Below are 26,421 nucleotides of genomic sequence, written 5' to 3' on the forward strand. Positions count from 1 at the left end.
AGAATCACTTAAGCCCAGGAGTTGGAGGTTGCTGTGAGCTGTGTGAGGCCACTGCACTCTACCGAGGGCCATAAAGTGAGACCCTGTCTCTACAAAAAAAAAAAACTATGAACAAATTCCTATGCACACTGCACATATCTTATTTTGAAATAAAAAAATAAAACGAGAACAAATACAATCACACCGCCTCATGTGGTCCATGGGCCACAGTTTGAGGACCCCTGTTCTATGGATTCTCCTTGCAGAGCTCTAGAGGGTCTAGGTTGAGGGAGGGGCTGCTTTCCCAACCGCCTGGCTTTTCCTTGCCCAGAGCTGAGTCACCTTCCTTGCCACTGAGGTCTCCTATCTACAGAGAAAGGACAGGACACGCAGGAGCATTCCCTGGCCATAGACTTTGGCCTTGACTTTGCCAGGGCACCCCTAACACCTTGCTGTTGGGAGCCCATATCCTCATCTGGGGTGGTGCGTGGCAACACGGTGGCTCAGTGCTCCCCCAACATGCTCTCAGGAACTGCTCGGGGGCCATCCCAAATTCCCAGAAACCCTCTGACTTTTCAAAGTGTTTTCATGCATGCATCTAGGGATTCCAGCCTTGAACCGCTGTCGCTGCGCAGCTCCCACTGCCACTTGGCACTCTGACTCTTTAGCCATTTATTCCAGTGCGGCTTTGTCCAGCAGCTGCACTGGGACCCCGCCGAGTCTCTCCTCGCCTGGCTTTGTGGGCTCTTATTTTCTCTGCTGGTGGCTTGTGCTTTGCATGACAAGCTGGGGGACGACGGAGGCATGTGGAGACATAGTTCTCGTGCCTCCACTGCTGGCATTGTGGTTACAGGCTTACAAACCTCCCACGCTGGACCTTTATATGATAGGCAGATTTTAGCTCTCTGCAGAGGCCTGCAAGGTAGACAGGGCCCTCAAATCACCCTCCCTACCATGCAGAAAATCCCCTCCTATAGGTCAAGCCTCTGCCCGCCCCCTCACCCCAGCATCACCCCTGTCTGCCCATCCGGCTGGAGCTGGTACTGAGTGGCATCTCTGGAGGAATCCAGCAGAGGGACCTAGGCCAAAGCTTCAGTGTCCCCTTCCCCCTTTGGCGGCCAGCCCTGGCCACCCTGCCATGGTTTGTGATTGTTAGGGGAGTGTCGGGCGGACAGTGGGCAATTCAGGGAGCAGGGCTCTGAGCGACAAGCCTGTGCTATGCCCGAGCTATTCAGTGTGGGCAGAAAAGGCTAACCTTGGCTCATGGCAGGAGCCCTCGGTGATCAGGAGCAGCTCAGGGCTGGGCTGGGGGGCTTTCTGCAATGTGCTGTCCCCTACCCATCCTGAGTCAGGTGGATAAACTGAAGTTCCTGATGCTGTGACTGTAGCCCCACCCCCGCCACCATTCAGGCCCTGGACTTGCAGTTTCCAGGAGAGGTGGCAGGAGAGACACCTTGGGATGTGGCTCAGAGGGAGAGTCAAGACTGTGGGGAGTGAGCAGGGAGGAAAGCCTGCCTGACAGGCACTATACCCCCAGTGCCTCATTGAGGCCATTGTGCCTGGATGGACAGAAAACCCAGGTGGATGGCTAAACCTGGGGGCCCCAGGCAGGCAGCTGGCAGGAGGTCACATCTATGCTATGGTAGCCCTGACTCAGCCCCATAGGCTCTTTGGACATTGCCCTCTCTCAGCCCCTGTCTCTATCACCTGCTTCCCAATTAGAAGCTGAGAGCACTTGGCATCCACATCCCAGCTATGGGACCCTGAAACTCAGAGAATCCATGTCCTCAACTCTAAAAGGGGACAATACAAGATCCTTCACGTGGGGCTAGCTGGGGGGGATATACAAGGTAGTCTCTGGAAGGCAGGTGGCCTGGCACACAGTAAGTGCCTCACAGAGGTCAGTGGGCTGTTATTCCCCGTCTGGGTTCAGCTATGGGACTCTTTGCCTCAGAGACTTGACAGGACACCACCAGATCCTTTCCTCACAAGCTTTTTGCCAATCTCTGCTACTTTTGCGGACTTGTTCGAGTCCAGCTCCCCTCTGTGTCACCTGGTGAAGTGATTTGATTTGCATTTAATTTCTTTCCGGAGAACCCTAAGTCATACATTTTCTGGCATTAGACTCAGTGAGAAGGCCTTCCTTTCTTCCCTTTTTTTTTTTTTTTGATTGCTATACCATCTGATAAAATTATTTCATTTAGTTTCTGTTGATGTGTTGTGGGGTTTGGTATTTATCTGGGGAGGGTGGGAATATGACAGAACTTTTCAAGAGAGAGACCTCACTTAGAGATGTGTGTGGTGTGGCTTGAGGTTCTGTGCTCTCGGAAACTTAGGAGCGGGGAGAACATTGAGGTACCCGCCTCCGGGATCCCTGAGAGTACACCAGGAGGGAAGCTGGCATTACCTGACGTGAAAGACGTGAAGAGTCGGACACTGCCCTGGGCCAGGGTTCTGTAGTAGGACCAGCTGAGGTATAACACCAGGGGCATCCAGATGATGGGGACACTGTACCTGCAGGAGGGTGTCAGGGTGAGAGGGACAGATGCACAGGGGCTCAGCAGGGTCCAGCTTTCCTCAGCCGGAGGTGGGGATAAGATGGCACCAAACCACATGCACAAAGCATTTGGAGACCCTGGGTGAAGGGACACGGGTGTGGGGGATGGGGAAGAGAGTCCATCTGCCTCCTGAGATGAGTTATTAGCAAAGGACTGTGTCCCCATGGCCACTGACTATGCACCTTAATAGACGGGTGCTGACCACTTGTGGCAAAGGAACAATTCGCAGGCAAAATTGTTCCCATTGGCATTAGAGGTTAGAAAGCACTCTAAGGAGTCCAGAATAGATCATGGGTAGCATTCAAAGAGGTTTCTGTCTACATGTTGGACTGTCATCCCATCAGTAGACAAAACCATGCATAGAAATGAATCATGCCTATGGTGTGTTCCACCCTCCCCATGAGCTTATAGCACAGCCCTGGGCTCTGTAGAGAGAACTAATTTCCCCCTTCCTCTTCCATATCTGATTGGCACACCAGGAGAGAGGGACAGCCTGCTGCAGGCTCAGGGAGGAGCTCACCAGGCAGTCTTGGAGAGGGCCTCAATGAGGTTTGAGTGGAAGAGGCGGATGGGTCTGGTCACTGGCTGGTGGACCCACTCATCGTATTTTTCTCCCAAGTAGCCCACCTGCCACAGGAGAGGTTTTTGCCAGTCCACCAGGTCCTGAAAGACACTTGTGTCATTATTCCATCTCCCAGTTATAGCATCCCAATCTCCACCCTCCACTTCTGCTCATGTGGTCTTTGTGGGGCGCCTACCCTCCAGCTTTTGGGGTGCAGAACTGAGTGAATTAAGCTGCTCAAACCAGGCCCCTGGCCACAGCAGTGGGGGTCAGTGCAGCCTCGTGACCGAAGCTAGTGCAATGAGCCATCAGACACCCTCTCTTCCTGCTGGAGTTGCTAAGCTAGGTGAAAGGCCCAAGAAGCTCGTGGCTCCTGCCATGTGAACTTGGCAGGTTGCAAGTGCAGGCTGGTTTCTAGTGGCCTGTGTGTGGGGGAAGGTGGGGAAGGTCACTTCCTACTTCTCCAGGTCAGCCCGGAGCCATCCTGCCCCAGCATGGAGTCAGGCAATTGTCCAAACCCCACCTAGTTGCTGCACTCTGCCTGACCCAGCCTCCTTGACCTCAACCCCAGGTCTAGCAGAAAACAGATTTACTGGATGTGTACGGTCTCATTCCTTCCATTCCTCCACCCTGGGTCTTCAAACACACACACACACACACACACACACACACACCCCAGCACCACCAGGAAGAAGAACTAGAGGAACCAGCTGATAGCCTGTGTTTATGCTTTACCTTGCAGCAGCCTACAGAGCCCCACCTTAGAAGAAGCTGGGCCAGGATCACACTGAGCACTTGAGACTTTGTCCCAGCTGTAGTAACACTGACAGCTGACACTCACGGAGCCCTGGTTATGTGTCTAGCATGATTCTAAATACATGACATGTATTCAATCATTTGATCCTCACCATACCCCTAGATAGGCAGGATTCTAATAATAATGGGCATTTGGGGATGGGGAAACTGAGGCTGAGTAACCAGCCTAAGGTTGCCCAGTTATGTCTCCTTGATGAGTTGGTCCCTTCGCCATTGGGAAATAACCATCTTGGTCCCTGGTAATACTTTGTTCTGAAGTCCACTTTGTTAGGTTTTTTGGTTTGTTTTAAGCCAGAGTGTCACTGTTACCACAGGTAGAGTGGCATCCTTGTAGCTCACTGCAACCTCAAACTCTTGGACTCTAACAATCCTCTCAAGTAGCTGAGACTATATGGGATCCACCACGCCTGGTTAGTTTTTTTATTTTTAGTAGAGATGGGGTCTCACTCTTGCTCAGGCTGGTCTCGAACTCTTGAGCTCAAGCAATCCTCCCACCTTGGCCTCCCAGAGAGCTATGACTACAGGCCTGGGTCACCTTGCCTGGCATGAAGTCCACTTGGATAGTAATAGAGCCACATCAGCTTCCTGAAGCTTGGTGTGTCCGTGGTGTTTTCCACACTTTTACTTTCAACCTCTGTATGTCTTTACATTTAAATTGCATCTCTTGGCTGGGCATGGTGGCTCATGCCTGTAATCCTGGCACTCTGGGAGGCCGAGGTAGGTGGATTGCTTGAATTCAGGAATTGAGACCAGCAAGAGTGAGAATTCATCTTTACTAAAAATAGAGTATCACTTGAGCCCAAGAGAATAAGGTTGCTGTGTACTATGATGATGGCATGGCACTCTACCAAGGATGACAGAGACTGTCTCAAAAAAAAAAAAAAAAAAAGGGTATCTCTTGCAGGTAGCATATATTTAGGTCTTTTTTCTTTTCTTTTTTCTTCGTTCTTTCTCTCTCTCTCTCTCTTTCTTTCTTTCTTTCCAGGGCTGGGTTTGAACCCACTACCTCCAATATATGGGACTGGCACCCTATTCCATTGAGCCACAGGGCCGCCCCTCCTTTTTTCTTTTTTAATCTACTTAGACAATCTCTGTCTTTTAATTGAAGTATTTAGTCTATTTACACTTTATGTTGGGGTAGTCTACCCTTGGGCTATTTTCTTTTTGTCCCCTCTGTTCTTCCTTGTTTGAATTAACTATTTTAAAGTACTCCATATTATTTCCTCTACTGGCTTTTCAGCTATGCTGTTTTGTATTTTATCCTCTGTTGTTCCTATAAGAATAACATCCTTTTCACCACACCTATCTCAAAGAAAATCCCTGGTTTTATATGTCCCACTATTGTTTGTGACACACAGAACTCTTCTGCCTGTGTTTCAGTTGGACACTTAATTTGGACTTAGCTCCCTTAGACAATGAATATTTCCAGTTATTGCACAGGGATGCAGCCAGGCAGGCCCTGCTTTCAGCCTACAGTGGCTTGTGCAAATTTTTTTTTATTGATCCATTTTGCTCTTATTTTGTACAGCAATTAGATTCGTAAGTTTAATTCAGTTAAGACAGAAGAAATACCTAGGTAAGCAATAAGCAGGGACTCTAGCCTAAACCTCACACCCTGTTGTGAAGGAAACGGAACGAAAGGACAGAGTAAGTATGGAAACTGGGGCTAGAGGGTGGAAGGGGTGTCACGGGAGTGGTGGGAACAGAGCCCCCCAACACAGGGTTCTGCTGTTCTGCTGTTGCCAATATGACCTCAGCACATGATTTGGTTACTCCCTGGGAAGACCAGCAGGCCCTGGCCACCTGTACAAATGGTGGGCTTGCTGTCTGAGTCAGTCTCAAGGCTGCCTCTGCTCTGCCTGTGGCTTTGGAAGGCTTCAAACCCAAGTTCCATATCCAGCCCCCATTGCATCTCTTTGAGGGACTCTCTGTGGTGCCCAGGGAAGGCAACGCCAGAGGAATCCCAAGAAGCCCTCATTTCCCCTGCAAATGTCTTGTAAGGCCTGTAATTCTATTCTACTGTCAGGGCCTCTGTCCCACTCTTCTGGGGAAAGTGTAGTGAGCCTTCCATACATGTGCAGAACTGGGCTGCTGACCTCCTCCCCATTTTAAGATGGGGATGCAGAGGACCTAGAGCTTAAGTGACTTTTGAGATGGGGTTGATCAGTCCTGGAGTGGGAACCTCTCTCCCCACTTCCAGCAGATTGCAGCCCCCTCCATACAGAGCCAAGACATTCACCCTGTGTGCTCGACCTTAGCGTTGGGTGGTACATGCACTGATTCTCTCCCAGTCCGATCACTGAAAGAGTAAGTCTGGCTGGGTGCTAATGGGTTTCAGGACTCTCACTTGCAAGTCACTTCTGAGACCTGGTTTCAAGAAGGGAGGATGGCTAATAACTGCTCAGGACCCACCCTGATGGGCTCTCACTTCCTACTCTTCCTGGCCAGAGACCTTAGGGCCCCTTAGCCTCCCAACACAAACGACTGTCTTCCTCCCAGCTGGTCCCACCCACCCTTACTTCCTGAGGCTTCGGGGACACAGAGAAGGGTGGGCAAAGGTCTGCAGCCCCTGTAGGAGGTTGGTGGTGGACAGGAAGACAGGGAGAACAGGTCACTGACCAGCCCCCAGTTCCCGAGCGTCTGGGACTCCCTGGCTACTGTCACAATTACAGATTCTCCTTTTACAGCTGTGGAACCTGGTGAGCCCAGTGCTCAGGAGTAGCAGCTTGTTGGGTTGGAGAGGGTCTTTGATGATTCAAAGACCAGAGCAATAGTCTGGGCCCCAGAACCAGATACAAGTTGGGGTGAATTTGGCTGAAGCATCTTGTGCCAACCTTGTGGGCCCGTGTCTCTGCCCCTTGGCTCTGCCCTGCCCCCCAGGGAAGGAGGCCTCTTCCAGGCTATGCCAGGAATGCAGCTTGCAGCAGCACCCACAGGGGAAAGGCCAGCCTGCTGCCCAGAGGGTGGGAGGATGGGCATGCTGCCAGGGTGGGTAGGGGGCCTCCTCTGCTCTCTTTTTCCCACCCCCAGGACCCTCTCTCTCTGGACAGCATGGGGCCCCAGTGGCACAGGACACCTTCCTGGGGCAGCCCAGAATGGTGCAGAGTCTGCTTCTCCCCAGAGTGGCAAATGTAGGGAGAGGGGGCAGCTAATGGTGCCAGTGACTCCTCCTACCACCCTGGCCATGAGCTAAGGCAATTGTTTAAAGAAATGTGCGCCCAGAGCTCACTCAGAGAGGAGGAGGAGGATGTGCTTCCAAGCAGTGGGCTGGCAGGGAGGGGATTAAGGACAAGAAGCTCCACAAGAATCCTGGTGACGACTGGTGCTGTGTCCCAGTGCTAGTTAGCCCAGGCTGGGGCCTCATGTCTACGATCCCTTGTAACCCTTAATTTTGAGAAATGGGGGCCTGTGTGGACCTCATCTCATGGATGAGGAGGAGGGTCAGGTGCACAGATGGAGGTGCTGCAGCAGGGCAAGACCCTGGGTTTTCACACCTGCTGGAGGCTCCTACCAGCTGAATGAGGGCCCGCTGCGGGTGTGACTGTGACTGCAGCTGTGACTTCCTCTGTGGGTGTGACTTCTGCAGTGCAGAGGCTTTGCAGAACCACAATGCAGTGTCCAGCGCTCGGTCAGTGGGACCCTCAGTGGCCTTGCAGGGACCTGTGCAGTATGCCTGCGACCAGCCCAGGCCCACAGAAGTGGTTCTGTAGCACCTGTGTCCATCCTATGACCCTCTCCTCAGCTGAGGCATGTGAGGCTGTGGGTTTGGGGGTGGCCTCAGGCCAATGACAGTGACAGGGAGCAGAGAGTGTGAAACACTGGTGTGGTGTCCGTCTTGGGGCTGAAGACCAGCATGGGGGTTGCCCCAGGCTCTATCCTATACCAGGCAGGGTTATATCCCTTCGAAGTACACTTTCCGGTCCCCTCTGACCCCACACAGTAAGGTGACACAGGGAGTAATGTCCTCCATTGCACTACAGCTGCTGATGTTCGCCCGCCTGTGGCATCTTTTGCCTCCTAGCCTGCCCTTGTCCACTGCCCTCCCAGGGCATCTAAAGAACTTTGGGTATAGAGGCCAGTCCACCCCGCCTGCCTGCTGCCTGGTTGCTGCCCTGGGGTGTTTTCTGAGCACTGTGAGCTCCAGTGAGGAGGCAAGCAGACCCTACCCCAAGTAAGGACGGTCTTGGGGAGGTCCTGTGGATGCTGGGTCAGCCAGAACCTGCTCTGGGGGAGGGGGGATAAGGAGAAAGGTGGCCCGAGGTGACTAGGGAGGTGCAGGATCTGGCAGTGATCCAGGCCAACATCCTCACATCAGGGCTGATCCTTCCCCAGAGGCAGGTTGGCCAGAGGGCCCTTGTACCAACAACAGGGGTGCTGTTTTCTCCAGTTCTCAGCAAATTATCTGAGGGGCCTGAAAGGTTAAAACCCTATGGCTATTGTCAATACCTCTGCCAGTTCCAGGAGAGCCTTGGAACAGCCCCTGAATTGGGGGGGAGGGTGTGCTGGGCAGGAGACAGGGACTCTGGAGGGCCAGCGTCTGCATTTGTTTTGTGACCCACCTGTCCCTTTGAGGGAAGAGGGTGGCCACACCCACTGATAGGCCTGGTGGAACTGGAGGGAACCTGGCTAGGCTGGATCCTGGCTTAGCCTGAGGAAGGCTGGGGAAGAGGATGTGGCTGGCTTTGGAGACACTCCCTTCCATTCTGCCACCCCTCTCCCGGCTGTGGCCCTTACGGTCTTACTCTTGGACAGCTATCAGCATGGAAGGGTTCCAGGACATGTGGCAGGAGCAGCTGGGTGCTGCTAATCTGCCTAGAAGTGACTTTGGACTGGAGACTTAAGCTCTTCCTCATCAGTTAAATCAGGATAATTAGTTGCATTTTCAACAGGATTAAATCAGCTAACAGATTACCTTTAAAGTGCTTGGAACATGGTAAGAGCTCAGTAAAAGGAGCATTAATTCGATGCTAACTGCACCCCCCAGGGGTATCTGGGTAGGGAACTTCTGCAAACCCCTCAACTCATACCTGCTCCCTCTGGTTTCCCAAAGTGGGAAGGCTGAAGAGGGCTCTGAAAAGAACACAGCAAAGTGGCAAAAAAGAGGCCGCTGGACGAAAAGAGAAAGGTATACCTAGAAGCCAAGAACAGGGGCAGCGCCAGCCACCTAACCAGGCAGTCTGGGTTCCAGGAAACAGGGAGAGCTGCTACAACCTGGTTCCTTGCCCCACAAGGAAGCCTGGGTCCTGCATAGCTAGGTGTTTGAAGGGATGATTTAGAAACTGTTCTGGTAAAATTCCATGCACAGGCTGGGTGCAGTGGCTCACACCTGTAGTTCTAGCACTTTGGGAGGCTGAAGTGGGTGGATTGCTTGAGCTTAGGAGTTGGAGACCAGCCAGGCTGAGCAAAGAATAAGACCCTGTATCTACTAAAAATAGAAACTAGCCAGGCATGGAGGCATATGCTTATAGTCCCAGCCCATGCCCCAGCTGGGTTTTCCCTCACCCTTTCCAGCATGGTTCACCCTGTGCCCAGCTACTGGGGCTGAGAAAACAAGATTCCTTCCTTTGGCTGCACCCTGAGGACTTAATTCACCTTGAACGCAAAGTCCTTTGGCCCCAAGAGCAAGTGTGTAAATCCTCCCCAGGCCTGGGGACCCTCAGCTGAGGCAGAGCTGCTGCCTTCTCAGCCTTTTCCCACAGCTCCTCAAGGCCCAGACCCAGCAGACTCCCCCCACCCCAAACAGGCATGGGGTTCAACTTAGATTTGCCGGCTCTCTCCATCTCTCTGCTCCCTCCAAAGGGGCTGGGGATTGACCACATGGTGAATGAGACAGGAGGACTCTTTTTTTTTTTTTTTTAAATAAAAAGAGGAAAGAAAAGAAAGATAGTGATCACCCCATCTGGGAACCCCAGATGCCCGCTGGGGAAGGCTCCCAAACAGAACCCAGTGGGGTGGGAATTGCTTGCAGGGTGGGTCTCCATGCCCCCCCTCCCCGCCGCCCTGCCCTCTCTCAGCCCAGTGACACAGGAGGAAGGGGAGGAGGAGAGAAATTGTGTGTGTGTGAAAGAAAAGGAGGAAAGGAGGGAAAGGTGAGTCAGGTGTCAGCTGCCTAGATAGCTGGCCAGCAGCCCAGCAGAGAGCAGGCCCAGGGAGGTCACCCTCTTCCCCAACCCTCCTGCTGGAACCCCTGGAACCACAGCACAGGCGGCAGGGAGGAGCCCTCCCCAGATGGCTGGCAGCTCACACCGCAGCTCCTCCCCTCTGGGATGGATCTCTCTAGCCACCCCGCCCTGGTGGCCGCCACATTCACCCGCACTGGTCAGCTCTCTTCAGAGTATTTTCTTTCCAACATTCAAGCCCTAAGCTAAGTTCACAGGTTGCTGGTCCTTTCAGAACCGTCCACTGGCCATTCATGCCCTGAGCTGGGGATAGGCTGGTCTCATCCTCACTCCCCAGACCTCTTTGTCTTCCTGTGAAGCTTCTCCTGTTCTAAGTTGAGGTCCTGACCCTACCAGCTCCTAAGGTCCTTGACCCACTCAAGTGGTCTGTTTTCTCTTCCGTCCCACCCATGTGCAGCCAAATCCCCCTACACTTCCAAAGAAATCTGTCGTTTGTACCAAGACTCTCCCCACCAAGTCTTGTTCCCTGGCCTGAGCATCATCCACGCCCAACTGTGCCCAAGCCAGTGGTAGAGGCTAGGATGCCAGGTCCCAGGGAACCGGCGGGGGAAGGGGCACCATGTGGCTGTGGGGGTGGGCTTTCCTTTGCCTTCCATTCTCCTCTGGGTTACGCCTCTCTGGAAGGGATGGGACTCAGGGGCATGGAATGACCTCTTCTGGCCTCTCTGGTAGGATGTCCAAAATTCTCCCAGAGGTGGTAGCAATCTTATAAGACACCTGGGGTCAGGGCCAAAGGGGACCGGCAAGCAGCAGCTTTGTGAAGGCTCCTGCCCCATCTCTGGTCACCCACGTTCCTTGGGCGTGATTCCTATCGCCTCCTATTGTAGTAACTGTTCACTCTCCTCCCCACGGGCCTGTGAGCTTTGGCGGCGGGTGGGGGTGGGGGGGTGGGGGGAATCCTGTTCATTTCTGTGTCTCCAGTGCCTGGTACAGGCAGAAAGTACACAGGGTAGGAATTTCTGAACATGTACATGTGTGCCTGTTCCATGAAATTGGGACAGTCCTGTGACCCAAACTGGAGGGAAATGACACCCAAGCCTGGCTCCCTACAGAGCCCCTTCCAATTCCATCTGAGACCGCCAGCTCCTCCAGGGTTTTTCTCACCAACAGATGGGTCTGCTAAGCCACAGCAGACTTCTGGTCACTGAAAGAGGGTTGTGACAAGTCTGAGAAAGACTTGGCTTTCTTGAAAAGTTTGGCTTTCTCCCAAACACTGAGGACTGGACTCAGCAGGCGTCCGTGTCCTGCCCTGGCCAGTGCTGCTCTGAGTGATCACAAGAGCCTGGGCCAGTTCTGCCTTGCACACTGGCAAAACTGGGCATTTCTGGCGTATGACCCTGTCACTGCCCCCTTCTCAGCTGCAGGGGTCCTGGTGGGAGAACTCTTCTTCTCCAAGGTGTTTGGGGGCCTGGCTCTGTGCAGAGAGACCTATGTGCCATTTCCTGAGTGCTCCACCAATGAGGGCTCCCCCCACCACCTCTGCCTAGGTTGGCCCCCCAGGTCCTGCTTGTCAGTTGTGGGCACCTGCCTCCCCATCTGTCTCATCTCCCTGGGGCACGTGTCATATACACCTTGGACTTCAGCTCCACGCACCCTCCCCCACCCCCAGCAACCCCCAGTCATCACCCTACTGCATCCTGTGCCAGATACCTTGTCCCAATCCACCACTTTGAACCGTGGTTCAATGGCAGGGTCTGTCTTCTGCGTTTCCTCAGACGCTACAGCCTCACTCTCCATGGAACCCTGCAAAGAGGAGGTGCCAGAGCATTACTTACAGCTGAAGGGGACAAAGGATGGAGCCCTAGCTGCCCCGCAAGGAGGAAGCCAGGAGCAGTGAGAGCCCCATGGTGGGGCAGGGTGGGCGGAATTCAAGGACAGTGAGTGCTCTGGAAAGCACAGGGACGCGGGTGTGGGTGGTATTATTCTCTGAACTTCTCTCTTGGAGAAAATGATGTCTGTGAAATACAAAATAGGCAGGAAGGTCTGGGGGAGAAAGTGAAAGGAGAGCAAGAGTGGTTAGAGGTGTGTTACAGGAAGGGGGTCCCTGGCGGGTGTCAGGCAAAGGGAGTCACAGGGTAGCACCCAGGGCACACCCAGTGACTATCCTGCCTTCCTGGCTATTCAATAGAGCCCCTGAGTCATAGGATGGGCTTCCACGTCTACATGCCCACAAGAAAGAAAGGCAGCAGGGAGCAATCCCATGTCAGTGGGGTGGAATTGGCAGAGGAATAACTAAGTAGGTTCAAGGTTAAATCGAACTAGCAAAGAGGGAAGGTCAGAAGGAAATGGAATGTGCTGGGAAAATCACACAGCTCCAGCTAGGTCTGACGTCACATGGGGTGAGGCTCAAGAGAGCAGACTGGCACGTAGGTAAAACTCCTGCTGGCACGAAGGAAGGGCGGGAGAGCGCTCACCTTCCCTGAGTCCTGGTACTGGTGGTGCAGAGTGGCCTTTGGAAGCTGGGTGCTGGGCAGAGGCTGAGAGGCTATTGTCACAATTCTTAAATTTTTGTTTCCAAATGAGCTCCAGAGAACTCGGTGACAATAACCATGTTGGCATTTTCTGGGAAAACCCGTATGTAACCCAAATAAAAGTGGCCTTTTGTAGCCCTGTCTTGGTCTGTGTATCTCAGCATATTTAGTCTGCGTCATCAAGCTAATACATGAATTTTTTTTCTTTTCTTTTCTTTTTTTTTTTGAGACAGAGCCTCAAGCTCTTGCCCTGGGTAGAGTGCTGTGGCATCACAGCTCACAGCAACCTCTAACTCCTGGGCTTAAGCAATTCTCTTGGCTCAGCATCCCAAGTAGCTGGGACTACAGGCACCCGCCACTGCAGCCTGGCTATTTTTTGGTTGTGGTTGTCATTGTTATTTGGCAGGCCAGGGCTGGATTTGAACTCGCCAGCTCTGGTGTATGTAGCTGGTACCTTAGCCGCTTGGTGCCAAGCCTGAATTTTTTTTTAAAAGCACTTCATGATCTCTTTTCTTTTTTTTTTTTTGCAGTTTTTGGACGGGGCTGGGTTTGAACCTGCCACCTCCTGCATATGGGGCCAGTGTCCTACTCCTTTGAGCCACGGGTGCTTCTCATCACCTCATGATCTCTTGAAGACAAATAAGAGTGGATTTTATAGTATATCGTACTCTGAAACTCCCTAAATATTTAATACAGACGCCTTCCCTCTTCCCATGTCAGTAGCTCAATAATCTTCACATTCCTCAAAATACCCCAGAGGGCCCCCAGTCCTGAAGCTATCAACCTCCTCTCTCCTGGATAGTTTTCTCCCCTGGTCACCCCAAGTTCTTCCTTAAATACTGCTTTCTGCACCTCAAACCCCACTCATTGCAACTCCATTTGCTGCCTCTCCCAGCAAAACAAAAGGATTGTCTTAGCAGGAAAGGGGTTATCCCTATTACCACTTCTTTTTTTTTTTTTGAGACAGAGCCTCAAGCTGTTGCCTTGGCATCACAGCTCATAGCAACCTCCAACTTCTGGGCTTAAGCGATTCTCTTGCCTCAGCCTCCCAGGTAGCTGGGACTACAGGCACCCGCCACAATGCCCGGCTATCTTTCTTTTTTTTTTTTTTTTTTTTTGTAGAGACAGAGTCTCACTGTACCGCCCTCGGGTAGAGTGCCGTGGCGTCACACGGCTCACAGCAACCTCTAACTCCTGGGCTTCCGCGATTCTCTTGCCTCAGCCTCCCTAGTAGCTGGGACTACAGGCGCCCGCCACAACGCCCGGCTATTTTTTTTTTGTTGTTGCAGTTTGACCGGGGCTGGGTTTGAACCCGCCACCCTCGGCATGTGGGGCCGGCGCCCTACTCGCTGAGCCACAGGCGCCGCCCCTGCCCGGCTATCTTTCAGTTGTAGTTGTCATTGTTGTTTGGCAGGCTGGGCTGGATTCAAACCCGCCAGCTTTTGGTGTATGTGGCTGTGAGCTACAGGGGCCAAGCCCCTATTACCACTTGACGTTTTTGTCTGTTCTACACTTTTCAGACATCCCCAAAGTGGCAGACACAGATCTGTTTTGGGTACATCCACCTAAACAGCCACCAGAACCTGAAGGGAGAGCATGTCCCTTGTCACCTCTTAGCACTGGACACAAAGCACTTGTCCATCCAACTCGTGTCTACAGCCCTCAGAAAGGTCTCCCTTGTGTTCAGCCGGCCCCCTCCAGGCTTCTGGTATCTCTCCTGGGTCTTCCCTTCTAGGCCTGCACAGGCCTATAAATATATGGGGACATCCAATACTCTCTCCTCGTCATCTGCCTTCCTCCAGGACCTTCTTGGGACACAGAGGAGTCTCTACATACACCAGCTGGTCCACATTCCTCCTCCAAGCCAGCAGGGCTTGTACCTGCCTCTCATGGAGCAGCATATTTCTGCTCATGGGAACTGAGCAAACAGGTCTCTTTGGCCACCACACCATGTAGGTCATTCACTTAGCCGATGGCCACCAGAGCTTTTTCATAGGGACTACAGCTGTTGGCATGGTGTGGACAGCTGGCATGGTCTAGAAGGTGACCTGAACTTGCAGGCCTGTTCCCTGAAGTGCCACAAAAGATGTGTAATGAAAACTTGGACTTCCAGTGTGGTGGTGAATAGGAGAGCAACGGGCAGTGCAGAACAGGGAGAGCCTGAGCAACGAGGTTGTGGAGGGGAGTTTCCAGGGACAGGAAGCCTCGGCTGCCTGCCAGCCTCATCTTCAGTGGCTGGTGGTCTGGCCAAGGATCACCATGGCCCCTTCCTCCTCCCTCACGCAAATCCACTGTTTCCATTCACTCATTCAACTCATTTGACACATGGGTTGGAGCATCAGCTCAGAAGACTCTTTCTTGAGTCTCTCTCACTGACACTGGCCTCCATCCTGCCCCAGAAGAATGTTTCCAAGTGCCTGCTGTCATTTTACAAAATTTCAGAATCTTACGGGGGTATAAATATTTTGTTTACATGAATTGATTTTGTACAGTTTGAGTCAAAGTTGTTAAGTGCTGCCACTTCTGAGACATCATTCCTAGAAGTCTACACAGTATCATCCTTTGGATATCAGTTTATCCTTGCTTTCTCTATAATTTGAAGTTCATTCCCCAAAATTCCAAATTCCTCTCCTATTAGGCTCTTGATTAACTCTACAGGGTGTCCTATAAGTAGCCATCTATAGGAAAGATGGAAAATTATAGCTACATGTATACTTATTTACAAAACATTTATTACAAAGTTTTACAAAATATTCTCCATGTATTAGCCACCTCTTTCTATACACACACCAAAATCTTCTCTCTCATTCACGGCAAACACATTCCAAGATATTTGTTGTTACAATTTCTTCTATGTATGGCAACTCTTTGGACACCCTGTATTTTTTTTGCCCCTCTAGCCAGATGGATGACTTGCTATTTTCTTTTTTGTTTTTTTTCAAAGACAGAGTCTCACTTTGTCACCCTCTGTAGAGTGCCCTAGAGTCATAGCTCACAGCAACCTCCAGCTCTTGGGCTTAGGTGATTCTCTTGCCTCAGCCTCCTGAGTAGCTGGGACTACAGGCGCCCAACACAACGCCCGGCTATTTTTTTGTTGTAGTTTGGCCGGGGCTGGGTTCGAACCCGCCACCCTTGGTATATGGGGCCGGCGCCTTACCCACTGAGCCACAGGCACCTCCCAACTTGCTGTTTTCTAAATGTGTCTTACATGTTCCTTCTCAGTGTCACACTGTCCAGAATGAGGGCAGAGGTTAATATTTCATGAGTGTTTGCTATATGCTCAACTCCTCAATCTCCTTAGCAACTGTATAGAGTTGGCACAATTATCACTCCCATTTAACAGATGATGGAACTCACCTATGGAGCAGTCCCATAGCCAGTGAGGGGCCGAGCCAACCATGGGACTCTGGAATATCTTCTTTACCATCATGACCTTCTTTCCAAACTTTCTGACCAGAAGCAATTTGCTCATTTTCTAACTTTAAGAGGACTCATACTTTAGATACATGATTTTTGCTCATTCGGTATTTATAATTTCTTGCCTCTTACGAGTTTTCAAATGTTGGGGTGATTATTTGTCCAATGGTGTTATAGTTTCTAACAGGACAGGGACCTTGTAGGTTACTGTTTCTGGTTTCTCCTGGTGCCATGATGGGCTCTTGCAAATACTAGCTGGCCCGCCCACGTTTCCTCAGGGGGCCATGTTTCCGTGCTGGATCTCTGCAAAGCAGCCAAAACCCTCTGAGATTCCTGCGGCACAGTGGGCCTGGCTGCCGGGGGTGAAGCTCTGAGGCTCTGCAGGGTTCATGCTCCTTGGAAGTGGGAAATGAATGTAAGGGCACATCTGCTAAGTGCCACCATGAGTGGGAAGATGTGGCTCTCTGCCTCCAGGGAGGGGTGGCCCATGACACCCAGCATGCCATCTCGGAATGCCACTCTTCACAGGATGAGGCAGTACCCAGATAAAAGGATCAAAATTCTAACAATCTAAGCCACAGATGCTCAGTGCCCTTTGGCCTAGTGCATAGAACAGGCATGAGCAGAACTAAAAGTATATAAGGCTGATTGATATGAGATTGCCAGCACTGGATTTCTCCAAATTAAAAAAAAATTTTTTTTTGAGACAGTCTCCTTCTGTCACTCTCTATAGTAGAGTGCTGTGGCATCATAGTTCACAGCAACTTCAAACTCCTGGGCTCAAGTGATGCTCTTGCCTCCGCCTTCCAAGTAGCTGGGACTACAGGCGCCCGCCTCAACGCCCAGCTAATTTTAGAGATGGGGTCTCGTTCTTGTTCAGGCTGGTCTCAAACTCCTGAGCTCAAGTGATCCACCTACCTTAGCCTCCCAGAGTGCTAAGATGATAGGCGTAAGCCACGGCGCTGGGCTCTCCGTGTAACAAAAATTACAACATCAAATTTTGTTCTGCAAGCAGTAGCTGCGCATCGTTGGTTTCTTGGTTGAAGCTGGTTGATGTGGGGCTCTCTGATCTGTCTGTAGACGGCGATCACACGTTCACTGCATTCTACTTCTCAGGTCCTACTTCAGCTATGACAAGAATCCAGTTTCCTAATTGGAAACAGCGCTTTTAAGGCTTTTTCATTATATTGGAATTATTCTGAGTGAAAGGAAGAAGGGGGCTGCTGGTGACCAGAGTGGGGCTTAGACTAGAGTCGCCCCAGCATGGAGCAAGCCTCTCCAGATCTCCTGTGAATCGTGGACCAGCACAGTCTGAGGGCTGGCAGGGGTGCCCTGCCACGGAGGACGAGGAAAAGAGGGACAAAGGGGAAGGCAGTGGGCACAGCCTCTTCCTGTCCTCCTCTTGCCTGCTCTCCTGCCCCGGCTTAATCATCCCTTGAGGGGCCTCAGGCCAGGGGGGATCAATGTCACAAGTGATACGCTTCTGACAATAAGTCTCGCAATGACCACATACGCAAGGTATTTTCTGGTGGCCTTGTTGGGACCACACCCCTTCCTGGCCAAAGCTAGTTCCTTATCACAACACTGGACACACCTCCCATGAAGGAGGGGACTCTAAGGAGAGCCGGCACCAGTGTCACGTGGGCAGCACCAGTAGCAGGACCACTCACGAGTACAGGGACGTGTCCTCCAGCACATCTCTCACTGATTCTTTTTCTCAAGTCTAGTTGGGTGGTTCCAGGACTAAAAACCTTCACCACAGGTAGCGCAAACAAAGGTCCCCCCGCCCCCGCCAGATGGCCTCCCACTTCCACTCCAGGGAGGACTCGAGGAACTGTGTCTTGCTGGGTGTGGTACACACGCCGGTCTGGGCCACGTTTTCCAGGCTCTTAGGCCCCAGTGTTTATTTTATAGTTGAGCTGGGCTCAGCCTGGAATTCCACAGGCAAACGCCATTCATGAATCAGAAGTGTGTAAAGGTCACTCCTAGGGTATGATCCCAACTTTAAAAGGCTTTTTAAAAAGTTCCCGGGAAACAGGGCAGTGCCTTTGGCTCAAAGGAGTAGGGCACCGGCCCCATATACCGGAGGTGGTGGGTTCAAACCCAGCCCTGGCCAAAAACTGCAAAAAAAAAAAAAAAGTTCCCAGGAAACTTCCACAATGCCTTATTTAAAGATTCTCCTAACCCTTTAAAGAAAGCCAGAGGGAGCTTTAAAAAGCAAAAAGGGTCTCCCAAATGAACAGTTAGTTTGTTTGTTCTTGAGTATTTACAAGTTGTTCTAGGCAATGCCTTGGGGTTGTTTCAATCTTTGGTAAAGGAAGTGAATAATTTTGCAGTCAGACTCATATTGGTGTTCACGGGAATGATCAGCACCAGGGCTAAGGAGTGTGGCTTGACAAAGCATGTCCAGCCCACCTGTGTTGGTGACAGCTTTCCCAGGAGGCCAGCCTGAAGGACACGAGACTCACAGGAGGGCAGTAAGCATGGTGCTGAGGACAAGCACCCTCATCCCGGCCCCTCCTGGCCGCTCCACATTGGGACGGCAGGCGGGGGACATAGAAGAAGTGCTTTTGTGGCCAGGCCCAGGGCTGTTTGTCAGGGTGGTGTCACAGTCACTCTTTGGTGTCGCCCAGGCTAGAATGTGAGCATTGTGTAGCAGAGACCCTGTTTGTCTTGGTTACCACTGGGTCCCCAGCACCGAGCCCAGGCTTGACATGCAGTACTTCCAGAATGATCTGCTGGTGTGCAGGCAGGTGGCAGGAAAGGAGCCACTCAATGCCTTCCACAACCTGTGTCTGCTTGGACACAGGAAGACAGGTATTCCACCAAGAAGACGGAGTAGGCAGGCAGACGTCACCTGTTCTGAGCCAAAAGCCATGAATGGGCCATTGGGCGAAGGGGAGGGCATTCTGACCCCCTTAGTGCCTTCTAGCCACAGTCTGAGGCTGCCTGGGAGAGAAGCCCATGAGACAGCGCACCAAGCCTCACTTCTAGCATAACACCAAGCTTTGGCTGGTCAGCAGGTGTTAGTGCCTCTCTGGTCAGCCCAAGAACAACTCCCCTCTAGTGGGCACAGCCTGCTGACATCCCTGCCCAGCTCTCTGTCACTGAGGTCAGTACCCTCAGACCGAGAGCTGTTCCCTGCCAGCTACCTGAGGTCCCCAGCCTGGTTCTCTAACACATCTGACTCTCAGCTCTCTGGGGTAGGAGAAGAATCCAGGGCCAGCACCTAGTTCTGGACTCTACAGACTTGGCTCTAGACTAAGGGACATAGTGCTAGGCCAGGCTCCATTATGAACCTGTGTGTGACCTCAAGAGCTTCATCTTGGAACAAGAAGTTGCTTCTCTCTGGCAAGAGCACCCCAACTTCCTGCTCTGTCATCAGAGATTAGGATGGTGACACCATCAAGCAAAGCAGGCAGGGTGTGATTCATAACACGGACCTATTTTCTTTGCATATTAATCATGTAGGAATATTCTTCACTTCTACAAAGATGCTCAACTCAAAAAAAAAAAAATTTTTTTTTTTGAGACAGCGTCTCACTCTGTTGCCCTGAGTAGAACATAGTGGCATCACCACAGCTCAACTTCAAACTCCTGGGCTCAAGTGATCCTCCTGCCTCAGCCTCCTGAGTAGTAGCTGGGACTACAGGCACCTGTCATAATGCTAGGCTAGTTTTTCTATTTTTCATGGGGAATGGTGCGGACTACAGTGAGATAGTGGGTCCCCACCCTGTTATAAGGCCGGGCGTTGTTAGGTCCACGTCATGGATGGGGCTCAATGTTCTTCTGCTTTCTAGGAAAAGCTGGAAAATTAGACTTTTAAGTGAAATCTCCAGATTTTTAAATTTGATTTGCACTTAAGACAAACAATGTGGGCCAAACTAACATGTCTGGATATAAATTCAGCTCTTGGTATGCCAGTCTGAAACCTCAGGCCACAGGCCCCTCTCCTGCTCCTTGGGATGCCCCATTCACAGAGAGGGGTGGCAGGGACAGGCAAGAGCAGGGATTTTCTTCTCCCCACAATTCCCAGAGCAGGGGATTCAGATCAGGAGCCTGGGCTACACATACAGAGAGGAGGCCCATGGGGCCAGCTGTGCCCAGGCTCTTAACGGGCTGAGTGACAGGCTGGCACCAGAGGAACCCCAGCAAGCCCCATTGAAGGGCAGCCCTGACCTCTTCCTCCCTCAAGTCTAAGGTGACAAGGAGCAAAAGTGAGTGCTGGACACTGATGTTTACTGCCTTTCCTCCCGTGTCTGGAAAGGAGATAAACTATGTGAGGGCAAAAGAATCACAGCAGAGACTCAGGCCATGCACCAGGGATGTTACCTCCAGGGTCTCACTTCCCACCGTAGAGCCCTGTCACGAGTTGAACCACATTTGTCCCCCGTTCCCCAAATTCATGTGTTTAGGTCCTAACCCCCTGTACCTCAGAATGTGACCTTATCTGGAAAGAGGGTTGTTGCAGATGCAATTAATTAAGATGAAGTCATTAGGGTGGGTCCTAATCCAATATGACTGATGTCCTTATTCAGAGGGAAAATCTGGATGCAGACAGGCACACAGGGAGAACGCCTCGTGAACATGAGGGCAGAGATAGTGGCAACGCGTCTGCAAGCCAAGGATGGCCCCTAAATCACCAAGAGCTCAGGGTAAGGCATGGAACAGATTGTCCTCAGCATCCTCCCAAGGCACCGATGCTTCTGACGCCTTGATCTTGGGGCTTCTCACCTCCAGAACTGTGCAATAATACGTTTCTGTTGGTTGAACCACCCAGGTTGTAGTGGTTTATTACAGCAGCTGGAAGAAACTAACTCAAGCCCTGAACTGGTTTCACCTGGGATCAAGACAGGGCCATGGGAGGAGATGGAGTCAGAAGAGCGGCCAGCAAGATGGAGTTTGAGAAGCAGTACGCTGACCCAGTCTGCGTAGCTCACACTCCTCCCCCTACCTCCCAGCCCTGTGATTACCTAGGTAAGGTTTCACCACGACTTTGAGGATGTTGGTCTCAGGAGACTTTGAGGAATTAGTCACACAGACATTCTGGTAGAATGTTACTGGTAGAATTAGTTACTTTAGTAACATACTGGTAGTAATTAGTAACATACTGGTAGACTGTTACTGGTAGAATTAGTTACTTTAGTGTTCTTTAGTAACTCTCTAAGATATTTTGTTAAAGTGAAAATTACCTGTATGTTATTTGAACATTTTACATTGTTAGAGTGAAGGCTACTTTGATGCTGTTTTCTGTCAGATAAAGTTAAAATTTTCTAGGTTCATTTCCTCACTATAAAAATTATTAGAATTAGGGCAGCACCTGTGGCTCAAGGAGTAGGGCACCGGCCCCATATACCAGAGGTGGTAGGTTCAAACCCGACCCCGGCCAAAAACTGCAAAAAAAAAAAAAAGTATTAGAATTAATAATCCTCTTGTTATTTTCCAGAACTGCTGACCTTCTGATAATAAACCTTGTTTGGACCTACACTCTGTCTCTGCATATTGGCTGGACAGTGAAGGTGGCCAGACCCTCTTCGTCGGGTAACAGAGAGGGAATTCAGCCAGGACAGAACCACCAGGGAGGTGGCCAAGGAGACATGGAACCATGAGCCTGCATGTGTCATCCTAGGCTGAGAAGGTGGCTGAAACCAGGATCTGGCAGTCTTCACCTGCCCCCTCAGTCTCCTCTGAGGGCTCTGGGGGGTGGGCATTCAAGGACACCTCTTCTAAGCCACTGCTTTCCACTTAAGCCAGGGGTGGCCTCGTTCCCCTTTAGGGGCTGGGAAGTCAATTCCTAGTTCTCCTCACATGAAAATGCTGCTACCCTCTTTAGCACAAACCTTGTCCACACCTGCCCACCCTCATTGCAATGAAACTGGGAGAGCTGTGCCACCTCCAGGGCCCAGGACTTCAGCACAGGGCATGGGCAGTAGCAGCATCTTGCTGGGATGAAGGTTGGCAGGAGCCATTCCACAGACAGGAAAATCAAGGCACAGAAGGACCCAATCACTCATTCAAGATCTCTCAGGTGATTATTGCAAGGGTCCAACAAGGGTCTAGTCCAGTGCCCTCCCCAGGGAGATGCTCTGCACACCTCTCTCCTTGGGGAACTCCTGGGGGACCCCAGGGTCTGGGCTAGTCTCTGCCTCAGCTCCGGGCCCCTGTCTGCCCTAGAGAGGGTGTGCTTGGAGGGTGCCTGGGGGACAGAACAGGGAAGAACAACACAAAGTCTGCGCTCTGCAGCACAAACAAACAAGTCCCCCACAGAGGCACTGAAAGGAGGCAGTGTGCAGTGGCGGGGGCTGTGGGGGCCGGGGATGCCGGCATAAAGGGATGTTGTTTGAGAAAGCTGGGGCTGGGCACCAAGGGACCAGACAGATGGCTTTTTATCCCACAGCCTGGGTTTTGCTTGAAAATCCTTTTTCTGAAATAAGATGGTACCCTGGGCTCTGTGTCCAGCTGCCCCCATCCCATAGAGGCCCAGGGCGTGGTGGGGGCTCCAGGTGTCCTGACCAGCACACAGCCCTGCAGGTGGAAAGGGGCAGGCTGGAAGAAGAGGATGACGCTGGGGCAACCAGAGCCACATCTGGTCAAGAAGACTTTGGGAAGAAGCCCTTTGCCTTTCAGAGCCCATGTCCACGGCTCCAGGGGACTAAGAGGCGGCTGCTTTTCGCAGCCAAAGCTTTCGCTAAAATGAAGGCAGCAGGATCTGTCTCCAACCTCCAACAAGCTGCCCTCTGCCGTGCTAAGTCCAAATCAGAAGCCAGGCCTGGGCAGGTGAGCTCGGGACACCCTTCTGTGGCCTAAGCCACCATGCCTGACAAGCTTCCCCTCGTCACTGCAAAACAATTAGCTCTGCAGGCCACAGTCCCTGCATTTGCAGTAGGATGTAGAAAGGAAAAAAGGGAACTTGTGCCTGAGGGGTGGCCAACCCCTCTTGCTCACCTGTGTGAAAAAGGACAAGAAGCTAGTCCCTGCCCCCTGGGTGCTTGACTCAGCTTCCATGGACCCAGCATTCCTTCTATGCATAAAATGAAGCTCCTCTGATGCCGTCACAGCAACCCTGTACCAGAGGCAGAAGCTGGTACAACTAGGCACTCCAGGACATCAGAGAAGGGAGCCAATGATTTGAAAATGCTAAATTACCATTCCCAAGGGTACCCCCAACAAGTTTTCAGGCCACTAACTCGATCTCTTATCAAATCCTGCCAGGGACTGTGTGTGTTCACATGGATCCTCTCCGGCCTCTAACCTTGAACCAGGACAATATTTCTAGGAATGCACCCAGCCGAGGAGAGGTGGCTTCTTCCAACAAAAGCCTGACCTGGGGATTTGGAGAGGCCAGAGAGGAAAATCCTCCTCCTGGGATCACTGGGAGTGGGACATGACCTGGCCATGAGGTCATGGACTTAAGAGGGTTCATAGGCTCAAAATCCTGCCTGGAGCTGTGGCAGTGGTGGGTGGGACCTGAGTTCCAGCTCCAGGAGGAGCTCACAGAACGTGAGTTCCTCAAGACACATTCTTTTCTGGGCATGAAAAGGTAACTGCTAGGCTACAGGCCTCAAGGTGCCTCAGGAGGCTTCTTGGGGTGTGCTATGCACAAGGAAAACACACTCAAGGCACCTAAAACACACCATCTCCCCATTGACCCTACATGTATAGCAAAACCATTTTTTTAGGTCTAACATGTAACACTGTGATCAATAAGGATTATCCTCACAATACTGTTTTTGCTACTTTTAAAAGGAGAAACAAGACCATAGGTTTAAAAATAACCTCACATACCATTATTCCAGAAATACTATTCCTAAATTTGTCTTTTGTAATCTAGTCATTTAAGAAAGAAAAATAATTGCTGTTTTTGTCATTGTTTGCATATTAAACAACAATAATTTGGGTGAGGGGCACACTTACAACTTGACTTAAACTGTACAAAAAAACAATTCATGTAACCAAAACATTTGTACCCCCATAATAATCTGAAAATCAAAAAAAATAATCAACAAACCAATAATAGTCACTGAGCTATTTTGTGAATAAACAACCCCCTCAAACAATAAGCTGCCTCACATCTACTATTTCTCTTTACTGATTCCAACAATTCCTCCCCTGTATAGCTGAGGATGTCACAGAGGTTGGCTGACTTGTCTCAGGTAGCATGGTTCATTCTAGAACACACATCTAGAGTCTATATCTTTGCTTCTACTCTCTTTTATTCTGGTAACTTCCGAACCCACTGCACATTTCTTAAATTAGTGAAGTCTACACGGCCAGTCCTAGACCTCATCACTTCTGATGAGCTATAGCCTATGCTCCACGTTTTACCCCTGTCACTACAACAATGCTTCAGACCCAGGGATGACTTCCTTGTATGGCCTCAGAGCAAGGTGTCCTTCTGGGAGGTCAATGACTACCTGACATGGCCATAGGTGAGGAACGTCACTGAATAGGTGTCTAGTGCAGAGTGGGCACGGAACAGCCATTTGTGAAAGATGCAGGGACACTGGCTTCCTAGAGCACAGCCACCGTACCCCAGAGAGAAATGCTTGTGGCTTAGGCCCAGCCCTGCCCAACAGCTTTTCTCCAGTGATGAAAATGCTCATAGCCACAAGCCACATGCATCTACTGAACACTGGAAATGTGAGTGAGAAAGTGAATTTTTATTTGATTTTAATGAAGTTTTGATAGACACACGTGGCTAGTGGCTACCACACTGGATGGCACAGATCTGGACCCATACCCGGGTATTCAACTGCTACTTGATACCTCTCCTTGGGTGTTTTCCTTGGCATCTCAAAGCTACCACGACCCCAATGAACAACTGTCCTATCTCAAACCTGGGCCTCCACCCCAGTATTAATCATTTCCATATATCAAACCAGGCAGGTGCTCAGACCAAAACCTCAATGTCATCCTCAACTTCTCCCTTTCCCTCAACTGTCAACATCTGATCCATCAGCAAGTTCTAGTGGTTCTGCTTCTAAGACAAAAAAAAAAAGCACACTCAAGGCACCTAAAACATATCAAATTCTCTCCATCCTCAGGGCCACTCAGTCCAGGCCATCCGCCTCCGTCACCTGGTTAACAGTGATGGCTTCTTCACTCTCCCCTGTTTCCACTCTTTCCCCCCATCCACCTTCTACATGGCAGCTGGAGATATCTAAAAAAATAGAGACCAGTTTTGTCAGTCTAATGCTGAAATCCCTCTGGTTTAAGGCTTCTCCTATCTAAATCCCTGATAATGACCCAGCAGAAGCCCCGCTGAGCCAGGACTCCCGCCGACCTGCCACTTCAGCCTCACCCTGCCCCCACACTCCAGCAACACCAGAGCCTCCTTTCAGTCCGGTCAAGCCTCAGGGCCTTTGTATCTGCTGTTCTTTTTGCCTGGAATGTTTGTTATTCATTTCTTCTTATGACAGATAGTTCCTTCTCATCCACAGAATATCTCCCCTTCAGAGAGACCTTCCCTCACTGCCACATTCAAAGGCTGCAGCTATCATTCTGTTCCCAGCACCCTGGTCTCAAATATATGATCTACTCTGTTATTCTGATATGTGTGTGTGTACACACACACACAAACACACACACACTATTTGCATTCCGCCACCTGTGATTTTTGTGTCTGTCTCCCTCTGCTGCGGTAATCCCCAGGAGTGCAATGTCTCTCTGTCCCCTGCACCAAACTTTTCTTTTTCTTTCCTTTTTTTCCAAGCCAAACTGTATCCAGCTTTATTAAAGATACTTTTCATAAACAATCATGGTATTTCAGGCAGGACATGGGCAGACGATCGTTAACAGTATACAACAACTTTCAAACTCCCTTCTTCAATGTTCTACCAAAAATCAGAAAGTCACTATAAAACCCAACGAAGGCTTCATCTGATGCTCTGAACAGGGAAGTTTAGAGGGAGGGTTGACATTTCACATTTAGCCTGTTATTTAACAACTTTTCACAAGCCGACCTTGACTTTCAGGAAATGAAATGAAAATGGCAGAATTTATCTGAAGATCCAACAATCTACAAATGGAACCGCTGCTCTTTCAAGGGACACCAGCTCAGTGGTGTTATTGAAAAAGACCAGATTCCTTGATATACTGGTAACCAGTTATTGGGGGTCAGGTCCCAAGAGGTGACTGGGTTTAAGGGAGTTAAGACTATGCTGAAGACTGAGGGAGAATAGAACATGAAAACAAATTAGTTTTTCCACAGCACAAGGCATTGGTGCCAAGGTGGCTGTGTGTCAACATCAGGGAATCCCTCCTCTTGGGAGCCAAGAGGAAGTCTCTCAAAACCAGAGGGAAAAGACATTTTCCCTCATACAATCTAGCTTTGGAGACATTCTATTAGTGACATATGCCCCTTCCCCAAAAAACAATCAAGTGTTCCGTGTGCTAACAACATAGCTTAAAAAAAACAAAAAGTAAAACAAAATTCTGCA

The 26,421-nt window shown here is 50.8% G+C and overlaps 1 protein-coding gene across 1 annotated transcript in view; it reads right to left on the reverse strand.

Moving 5' to 3' along the window:
• The window catches only part of FA2H (fatty acid 2-hydroxylase), a 53,250-nt gene that overhangs the window by 8,981 nt on the left and 17,848 nt on the right, over nt 1–26,421 (reverse strand). Inside the window, exons 2-4 of the mRNA XM_053607803.1 lie at nt 11,745–11,837; nt 3,058–3,200; nt 2,387–2,493 (exon numbers count right to left, since the gene is read on the reverse strand). Coding sequence (XP_053463778.1) covers nt 2,387–2,493; nt 3,058–3,200; nt 11,745–11,837 — 343 coding nt within the window. The remainder of the gene's footprint in view (nt 1–2,386; nt 2,494–3,057; nt 3,201–11,744; nt 11,838–26,421) is intronic.

Source organism: Nycticebus coucang, chromosome 2, assembly GCF_027406575.1.
Source record: "Nycticebus coucang isolate mNycCou1 chromosome 2, mNycCou1.pri, whole genome shotgun sequence".
Classification (NCBI taxonomy): domain Eukaryota; kingdom Metazoa; phylum Chordata; class Mammalia; order Primates; family Lorisidae; genus Nycticebus; species Nycticebus coucang.